Source organism: Drosophila grimshawi, unplaced genomic scaffold (assembly GCF_018153295.1).
Source record: "Drosophila grimshawi isolate 15287-2541.00 unplaced genomic scaffold, ASM1815329v1 contig_44, whole genome shotgun sequence".
NCBI classification, from domain to species: domain Eukaryota; kingdom Metazoa; phylum Arthropoda; class Insecta; order Diptera; family Drosophilidae; genus Drosophila; species Drosophila grimshawi.
In genome coordinates, this window is record NW_025063240.1 from 4,422,935 (window position 1) to 4,433,119 (window position 10,185).

The 10,185-nt window shown below is 37.4% G+C and overlaps 1 protein-coding gene across 1 annotated transcript; it reads left to right on the forward strand.

The window, feature by feature from the left end:
• Window positions 1-286: 286 nt before the first annotated feature.
• LOC116806528 lies at window positions 287-9,721 on the forward strand. Its single transcript, XM_032743388.2, has 3 exons — window positions 287-478; window positions 9,191-9,511; window positions 9,569-9,721. The coding sequence occupies exons 1-3, from the start codon at window positions 287-289 to the stop codon at window positions 9,719-9,721; spliced, it is 666 nt and encodes a 221-aa protein (XP_032599279.2).
• The last annotated feature ends 464 nt before the right edge of the window (window positions 9,722-10,185 follow it).

Below are 10,185 nucleotides of genomic sequence, written 5' to 3' on the forward strand. Positions count from 1 at the left end.
TATGGATAAAAAGGAGAAGATGAAAGAAGAAGACGACGACGAAATTTGTTGCATGCTGCATTTGACTTGTGCAGTTGAACTCCAATTGAACTCTGACAACGGCTCAAGTGTTTAATGGCAAGACTGGTGTACATAATGCAAATCTTGTGAAAGCGATCACAGCAAATTGAAAATCATATTTGTCTTGCCCTCCCAGCTTTCCCATACCTGTATACACAAAACCAAAAACAAAAATCCAAAAATATGGCTCAAATCTTTCTAACGGCATTACTTGGGCACAATCAAAATGTGGAACAAGTTCAATCGCAACGCCCTACAGGCGTCCAGAGCCAAGCCAAGGCTGACTATCATCAAAGCAGGCAGCATCGATCTGGCAACTGGCAACTGGCAACTGGCGATCGCAACCACACCCGCACCACAATGCTGCACTACTCGTGCTCATTGTTTGAAGCTTGCTCGCTGGCTTCAGTGTGGCAGAGTGGGTGTGTGGGTGTGTGATTGTGGGAGTATGCAACGCATTCGATATTCGAGACTTCGATTTGGTTTAAGCAAGGGAAAAGACTTGGAAAGTGCATGCACAGATCGCTGAAGAGTCGAACTGATGGGGCACCAACATAAGCCAACATATCACAAGCTAAGTTTGTAAAGGAACAGCTGCCATATGAGTGTTCCCACCAGGTTTTGTATATTGATGAAATTGAAGAAATAAATCTCAAATTTCTTCAAATATCTGAGCTAGATATTCTGCGAGCTCTCAAATCTATCTCAGTTAGTTTTAAATTGATTAACTATCTATATTTTTAACATGCACAGGTTAAATTGTTTTTCAGATTTTACTAGACAGAATTTTTAAATTGAGTATTTGCTTGAATCTTTCTGTGATTTCCATATTATATTTCCATTTCGTCTACAATCTAAGTCTGCATCCATAATATATGTATAATAAAAACCAAAGTCCTTTTATCCCTACTAATAAGCTCGCTTCCGAATATCCTTTGAAAACACCATAGGTAAATACTTGGCTTTTTTTTGTTAAGGGGGAAACGCATATCGCCGTTTGGGGCTGCAGATCTGCAATTAATGATCTGGAAACGGCATGTCAAAGCCATTTTATCTGCGGAACTGCTGTCATATGGGACTGCCAATGGTCTAATCCGTGACCATTTTGCACTGCGATCGTGCGGTTGAAATTCCAAGGTTTGTCAGCTAGTTGGCCTCTGGTCACGTGAGCTTAATTTGAGGCACTGTTGGTCGGTCGGTTGCCCCTTGTTGGTTGTTTGGTTGGGTTCGTTTGCGGCATTGATAGCAACGATTCGATAAGTTTTTCTCTCACACACGAAGCTGTAAAAGCTGGAAAATGGAAAGTCAGGCGATCGCAAAGATCGCTGCGATCAAATATGTTATAGAAAATTGAGCACATACCACAAACAAAAAAAAAATACAATGCCACATCGATAGATAGAGACAACGAGAGAGAGAGAGAGAGAGAGAGAGAGAGAAATGGGGGGAGGGGGGCAGATACAAAACATTTGCTCACTTTGATTTGTTTATTTGGCTGCCACACGAATCTCAAAGCTCCCTGGCAGAAGCAGACAACACAAGTATTTGCTACAGCTACAGCTACAGCTCCTCCTGGCCGCAAGTTGACCTTTCACTGCACCGCAGCAGCGCCGATTTGCCGGAAGCGCTCACCCAAAATATATCACCAAGCGAATATCTAAAAGAAGAAAAAAAAATGATGATTGGAGCAGCCGCACAACAATGAGAGGGCACAGCCAAACACAGCCTGAAACGAGCCTGGACCTCAAGCTCAAGCTGTAGCTAAAAACTGAGCTGAGGCTCTGGCTCTGGCTCTGACTTCAAAAAATAGTAAACAATATCTGTAAAAATAAAAACGCCCAACGCCGCTGCAGTTTGCCAATGCCAAATGCCCATTGTTGTCTTGCAAATGTAATGCGGCCCCCGGCGATGAGCCAACCAAACCGAGTTCAATTTGGTAGGCAGCTAGACAAAATGTGGGCACCCGACTGGCCTCTAACTGGCCAGCTCCAATGGGCCACAAAAAAACCATCGTATCCCAAGCGATGGGTCAGCATTCTGTGAACTAGTTCAAATCATTTGAAAAAATCACTCACTGGCGATGCCTAACAATTTACGGGCTGGGCCCAACCCGTCTAGGGCAGCTGCATACTTGGAAGCTTCGAAAAAAAAGCAGCAGCAGTTGAGAGCTTCCATTTGATGAAGTACAGAAAAGTCCGTCTATTAACTCCGAGCTTTCAATTGTTCCAGCTGACAGGTCAAGGTCAGATTTCTCAATCAAAAGAGTGTATTAAGTATGCCATAAAGTGCTTCAGATTCGATTTATTAGATGTGATAAATAACTTGACTTAAAAGTTATCAATTTCTCTCGGATAAACTTGAGATTCCACATATATAGTTTACTTATCAAGCCGCGTTGTTTTAGAGGTGTTAATTATCTTGTATATATAATTAAAAGCACCCTTATAATCCAAAAATAAAGTTCAGATATTTTGCTATGTTGTTTAAGGTGGTGAAGTTTGCTATTGCAAGATAGGTGAGTATGTCTCGGTTGTTATCGCTCAATCGATACGATCAAAGACATTCCATGTGAATGCTAGACACAAGTTGTATGTCATCCAATGTGGGCCTAGACCATAAAATGCTATAAATTACTCTATTCCAGCATAAGCCAAAGCTATCGCCATCGAGCAATCAGGGGAGGAAAAACAACTCGAACCTTGCAGACAAATGCTGGCCATCTCGTGGCTCATTCTGGATACTGGCCACTGGACACTGGACAGTGGCCTGTGCACAAACGTGCAGTCCTTACAAATTATGTTTAATTAAAATTTCTGTATTAAATATGACACAATGCTCCGAATTCCGGCGCGAAATGTCTAACCATCGCTCCCAAGGTCCCGACGTGCCTGCTGTAATTATTATGGCACCCGAAAACACCGCAGCAACCAACGAACCCAGCCTCTCGGTTCCTGCCACTCTCAGGGCAGAGCAGAGCAGAGCAGAGCGCATCATTTATGATTTTATTTTATTTATAAAATGCCCATCATTTTGGCTCGTAGGCCTAACCAACCTCCTCCCCTCCTCTCGCCGCCCATCCCCTACCCTCCCCTGAACGTGTTGTGCTGCTGTTGCGATGATGTCGATGATGATATTTACAATTTTTTGCGTAAATTTGTCGCATAGTTTGCAGCCCCTGGCCTGTGAAGCCCTCTTGGCCATTCGCACCAAGAGACAAGAGCCAAGAGCCAACAGCCAACAGCCTGTTGGCCAACAGAGCAAGCATTGTGTCCATATCTGGTGTTATGACAAATGCTGTATGTAATTATTGTATTGTATATTTTGTAGCATTGATCTCACAGAAGGACTCACAGTTTTAGTCGCTTTATGTCTGCCCGTGCCTTTGGGACAAAAAGATATCAGAAATGTCGCATATTAATAATGCCCCGGATGGGGACATTTCGTGTGCTGCGTTTTGTGCCTTAATTAACCCTTTTTAAATTGGGCATAATTAGGGGAGCCAATACACAAAAACAAAGTTTTGCACAACAACTTGAAAGGCGAATGAGAAATGGGTGGAAATTTAGATGTTGAGATTAATGTTAATCAATTTATAATTTTTATATTTATAAATCACATTTCTAATAAACTATATAATATTAAAAATATACTTAATATAAATAAGCACAATAATGAACTAAACTAAATTAAAAATATTAAAATATCTTATACATATATTGAAATATATATATATTCATTATTTATATATATTTATATATAACCAACAAAAGTAAAAATTGGCTTAGTTTGAGTAGTGGTCATTTTACATTGACTTCAACTGTTTTTTGAAAATCCATTTATTGCTATTAGTTATAATTTTTTGATTGTGGAAATCGAGAGATTTCTTGACATGTCATCAAGCTAAACAAATATTTAATAATTAAATATAAATTTATATACTACTATTTCAAGCCTTATTTTATTCCTCTAAAATATTTACTAACTATTAACTGTTTTTTTCTCAGTGTAATTCACAATCGTCATCTCATCATTATATCAATCGCATTCGTTAATATTTTTGAAATTTTTTCGCGTAATTTGTTGATATCAATTTACACAGAGGCCAGCGTCTCTGGGATATAATTATATCATTTCGATTGATCATGCGCCGTGAGTCTCATATGCAAGATACTTGACGATTATTAAGGCATATTTCAAATACCAGACAGAATCCATTTTATGATACTTTTCGCAGCGCACTTCTAGCAGTGTATTATACAGTATGGTACGAGTTGTAATTGTGGGGCTCCAGTTAGAAGGCAGATCGAGTCAGTTGCAGTAGAGCACAGCGGGTGTGCTATATAATTGAAGGACAGCTCCTCTCAAGTTGAAGACAGGTGCAGAAAGAGCCTCTTTTAGAGGAGTACGAGAATTGCTAGCTGCCACTTGACGATGATAAATGTGTTGTGTGAGCTGCGATTGAGGATCGGACATAAATGGTTTGATTTGTTGGCAGGTCCTCGCACAGCTACCAGCGCAGTACGATATTTAAAGCAACTTTCACACTACCAACAACAACAACAACAACAAACAAGAGCAACACTCAATTTGATGTTGGGCGACAAGCCCTAAAAGGCCAAAACACGCGCACAGAACCAAACCCAACGGAGCTCAACTCAACTCAACAGAACAGGGCTATATATATATATATATATATATATAAATTTATATACATATGTATCTGTATATGTGTACAATAGTATTTATTTGCGCTGCACAAATTTGGACACACGCTGCATACCAAAAAATGTGCACGTAAAAGGATACTTTTTTGGTGCAGTCCCTGGCAAACTGAGATCGAAGCAAACGCCAATAATTTATAAAGCGGACAATAAAATGTTATCAAAAAACAACAACAACAACAACAAAAATACAACAAGAGGCGCACGCGGACAGCCTGAACTAAATGCCGCACGCCTGCGCAATGCTCAGCAAGTTGTTCATTGGCCGGGACCAAGGGGAGGGGAGTGCCACAAGGGGAAGGGGTAACAAGCAGAAAGCAGACGGCTAACTCTGCCTGGAAGCCCTAGCAGCCAGAGGAGCTTCCTCGAAGCTCGAAGCTCGGAGCTGGTCTTCTACAGCATAGTATGTTGATGATATATGAAATCATATAACAGCAATCGGCAGCCAAACAATACACACAACAAACACACACATATACACACACACACACACACACACATGAGCTTGGTGTGTAGTTTATTAAATGACAACCACTTGAAGCACTTTGTGGTGCTTTGGGTTGCTCCTCGCTTTATTTATGACACTTCAACAAGTTTGTTTAGCGAATTTGCCACACTTTATTTATGGGTTCTGCTGCAAAGAATTTCATTAAGCGCAACGGAAAATAAGGGCAACTCCATTTATTATACACAAAATAGAGTTGTAGAAGTCGTTTTTCACTGCATATCATTTTTGTGGCCTGGTTGTATAATAGAATAATTGAATTAAACTAATGAAGGTTTGCTGCCAAAGCCATTTGCCAATATATAAAGTCTATATAATTGATATTTAAGTAGAGAATTTGCATATTCTTCACAGAAGTCTTTATTTATACCTTAGTTTATAAATTCTTTTTTTAATTTAAGCAATATATGTTATTTAGAAAATTTGCCGTATTTATAGCTTTAGAATTGTTATTTATTTCTAATTTAGGAAATTACTCTTATTTATGATTTTTTAAGCAAGTCCAATAAGTTCAATTTATTTTTTCAAAAGTTAAATATAAATATATTTTCATAATGAGCTGGCAACATTTTTTGATTAGCATAAGCTAAATGTTGTTAAATACAAACAATTAATTTAAAGCGAAAGATACTTGTTAAGGTATTCTTTGTATCATTGCTAAAAATAGATCAATAAATAAATTTAAAATAAAATCAAACGACGCATGGCAATCAAAGTATGTATGGATACCGGCGGGTATTGAATATTTTTAACGAAATTGATCATAAAATGTGCGCAACACGTTTCGAAATTAAATCATTTTAGTTGAGCATTCATGGGCTGAGTCCAACCCAGAGCTATACGAGAGTAGGGCAATAAAACTCTATGGCGATCGCGATATTTAAATGATTTTTATAACACTTCAGCGTTTGAGTTTTGAGCTTTTGCTTTTGTTTGTGGCCCCCGATTTTTTTATGGCGTGGCAAAATTTTAATGACATTCCCTCTAGAATATTCAAAAGATTTTAATGGATTTCGGTTATTTTTATATATTTTTTTTGTTTTCATTTAATAATATAATTAAGGTCATAAAATGCAAATTTTCGTTTCAGTTGACCATAGCGTGTTAAATGTGGACTAATGGCCTTTAATTTAAACAGAAGATCATCGAACTTAATGGCATATGAAGTATTAATTGCAAACAAGAAATTAAACTAAATAAAAATACAGTTGCAATCCCCACCCCCAAAAATATACAAATATTTCCTGGCGTAATTGAATAATTGTGCGACGGCTGCTCAACTTTCTCCATTAAAAATTAAATCACTTTGTGCACTCGAAGCTCCGCCTCGGATGCCAGATAAGATCAAGATCGTTTTGCTAGGTAGGCTGCCCCCTTTTGCGGCGCCTTAAACAAACAGCAATTTGCCGTTTGTCGAGTCTACACCCCGACACATTTGCGTGCCAATGGCGTAATTTACCACTTAACATATCAATTGTGCGGCTATTAATCAAACAAGCCGAGTCCCCATACTTCAGACCAACAGATTCGAGACGATATTCAATCGAGTCCGAATCGAACAGAGCCGAGCCGAGTCGAATCGAGTTGAGCTGAGTTGAGCTGAGTTGCTGTCCAGTTTTCTGGGTGCTTTGATTTGTACGCATCGCTTGTCAAACAACTGAAACAATAGGCGTGGGGCACAAAATGGGGAATCAAAGAAAACAAATGTATGAAATGAAAAAGAAAACAAAATAGGCATAACAAAACTGATTTTTTTCTCTTTATTTTTTTTTTAACTCATATCGTAAATGTCCATCAAATCATAATAAGAGCATAAAAAGTAGAATTTTTTAACACCTTTTTGTATTGCCATCCCCACTTGAGTTCTTTCATTGTTCGGCGCTCGAGACAGTAGCCCCCCTCAGCTCGACTTGGTGCGTTTTGGTTATGGCTTGGCTTGGCTTGACTCATTGGCAGTTAGACATCCACATTCACATCCAAATCGACATCGGGCTGTCCGATGTGGCCAGTCGATAAACGCCTGCTTCTTGGCATTCCTCAATCCTCAATCCTTTATCTCAATCTCAATATGAACCTCAAGCTCAACTATTTCATTCAACTTGTCAGACGACGGCGTCTAATTGCTTTTGTCTGCTCCACTAAGGTGCGCAACATAATTTGTAACGCACTCCAAACACACACATACACACAAACAGCCTAAGTATAACAACTCAATAAACGAAACTCTGTTTCAATTCCTCACAACTGCGTGCCACTTCAAAACACTTAAGCGCCAAAGTATATCTTTGATCTTCAGATCAACTGACCCCACTTGACTGCTGACTTTGCCCAGAAGTTTTCGGTACTTCTTCCACATTCAGTTGCCCGAAAAGCAAGTGACTTGGCTATATTAATGAATGTTGTGATTCAGTAGAATATATAAAATTTCTAGTTACGAAAATTAAATTGGCTGATTAATTCAGAATTTTCAAAATGGTTAATTCAAATATTTATCAAAATTGAATAACAGCCTGAAAGTATGCAAGAAATGTGTAAATAAGTTAAAGTGATTTTGTAGCGAATAGCGTTAGTCACTCGTAGCAGTCAGCTTTGTAACGTAAGCAACTCGCTTACCGCCAACTGCGGTAATATCTGAAATTTTAAAATGTCATTGCTGTCAAATAACCTGCAGTGTAACGATATATTGTCCATCAAAACTCGAATAACTCATATTATATTCATTTACAATATCTTTATAAAAAACAGAACATTTACATCACTAGATAATTGTTTATTATTGTAGTTTCCCTTTTGAATAGCATTTGCACGTACCTAACAGGTTGCTGTATTGGATAAATTTCCCCCAAGCAATTAAAATCGAGGTATACGTTTAGGAACACACAAAAATGCATCTACCTTTTTGTTATACTAAATTCAGGCATTATGGGGATAATCTATGGATCTAATCATTTAGTTTCGTACTGTTAACATCATTTAAAGAGCAAATTATCAGTAATCGATTTAGTTTTGATATAAATCGTCATCCCAAAGTTCTTAAAAATTATTTTAAAGAACGGATTTATTCTCTGTTCACATGTTATGTTATTAATTAATTATGTATTATAGTGTGATAATTTATTAGACCATATATTAATATTTATATTAAAAGTACATTATGAGATTTTAATGCATAAGCTATTATTATAATGTAGACAGGTATTTGAGTTGAGCTATGTCAATTCTATAAAACGCGGTGTTGCAAGAAACATTCAAGCTGTATTATTTTTAAATCATTTATCAAATGAGTCCATTTAGTCACAAAGTAAAATTTGCATTGAGCGAGACAATGAGATTGGGTTGCGCCGAATTGTTACAGAAATTTCCACAGACCTGCATAATTTGTACCATGTTACTGTAAGGTAAACTTCAAACGGTTGCTTCGTCACGTAGCAGTCAGCTTTTCGTTACCACTTTGAAGGACTTTTTAACAGCCTCAACTTGGAGTTTGTTATCACTGCAACTTGAGAGTTACGCTCCCCGATCGATACTATATATAATATACTATATATATATATATATAAATATATATATGTATATATAGTTGATAAAAATGTATACAGAGATGATATACCTTTATGACCGATCAAGTGTAGATTATAAATGCATTAAGAGCTAAAATGTATTTGATTTCATTATAATTCAAATTTAAATGAGTTTATTTGCAATGAACCTATAAAATATGCTGCGATGAATGGGAATTTGAGCAGTCAAATTTTTACCAAATCATGGATTATCACGTTTTGCTATTCATGTTGACAATTTCGACTTTACTGGGCTCAAGCCAGGCCAAGGTTGGCTGATTATTATTAATGTACCGAAAAAGATTTTTGTATAAATCTATTTTCTTTTGTGTACTCTCCCACAGCGTGCTTATATTGTTGAACTCAGGAACTTCAGCTGTGTAGTTAATGATCCTGTGATTGTTGGAAATCTAACATGTATTATCCAGAAGAAGCGATCCAATCCATCCGTATCTACTAGTTTTTTTGTCAAGAAAACTATGAAGAAGGCTTTTATTCAGGTATATGTGGATATCATAAAAAAGGATAAGAGCAAATCAAATATAGGACGCGTCCATCTCGATGCCTGCAAATTGTTAGGCTCTTTCTACAAAGATAGATATGGAATGTTCTTTAAGCGCATTCTAATTGCCAGCAACTTCCCCAAAAAATGTCCGGTTCAGGGCGTAAGTACTTCACCATAATTTTTAATATCATCTATAATAACTTACAAGCATCCACAGAATCGGTCTTATGGAGTCACGAACTATACAATCTTAGCGGATGAGTTTCCCCCGGCAGCGCCTGCAATGACATTTCAAGTGCTGATCAAAATATTAAAACCTAATAACAACTCAATGGTTGATGTCATGCTGGAGGCCGCTTTCATCTATTAAAATCTATGTGTTTAATGTGTAACGTGTAAAATTAAAAATTGCAGTAACAGTTTTTGAGCGAAATGGATATAGTTTGGAGTAAATCAGTGTGGGTTGCGGCAAATTGTTATAGGAATTTGTACTGAGCTGCAGAACAGGTTGAACTTTAAACTGTTGCTTCGTCTCGTAGCAGTCAGCTTTGTTCTTGCAGCATACGCATGATTTTATATCAAATTCGAGGTGTTTTTGAAGAATTTCAACAATTTGGATCCTTACATCTTGAGAGTGCATCTCTTCGATGGCCGGCAACTTCTTTACCGTTGGGTTAATTGACATTATAGGTCACGTCGAGAACAATCTAATTATTAGAAAATGTTATATAAATATACATACTGTATGTGTATAGTATAGTTGATAATATTCCTTGATGACCGAGCAATCAGTCAATCAGCACAAGTTTTTTTTTTATTTTAAAACATGTGCGT

Bases quoted from the DNA above. Each gene is read 5' to 3' on its own strand.
- LOC116806528 (XM_032743388.2), top strand. From the start codon at position 287: ATGTGGAACAAGTTCAATCGCAACGCCCTACAGGCGTCCAGAGCCAAG. The intron at 479-9,190 runs GTGGGTGTGTGG...ACTCTCCCACAG, and splicing joins GCTGGCTTCAGTGTGGCAGA to CGTGCTTATATTGTTGAACT. The intron at 9,512-9,568 runs GTAAGTACTTCA...AAGCATCCACAG, and splicing joins AAAAATGTCCGGTTCAGGGC to AATCGGTCTTATGGAGTCAC.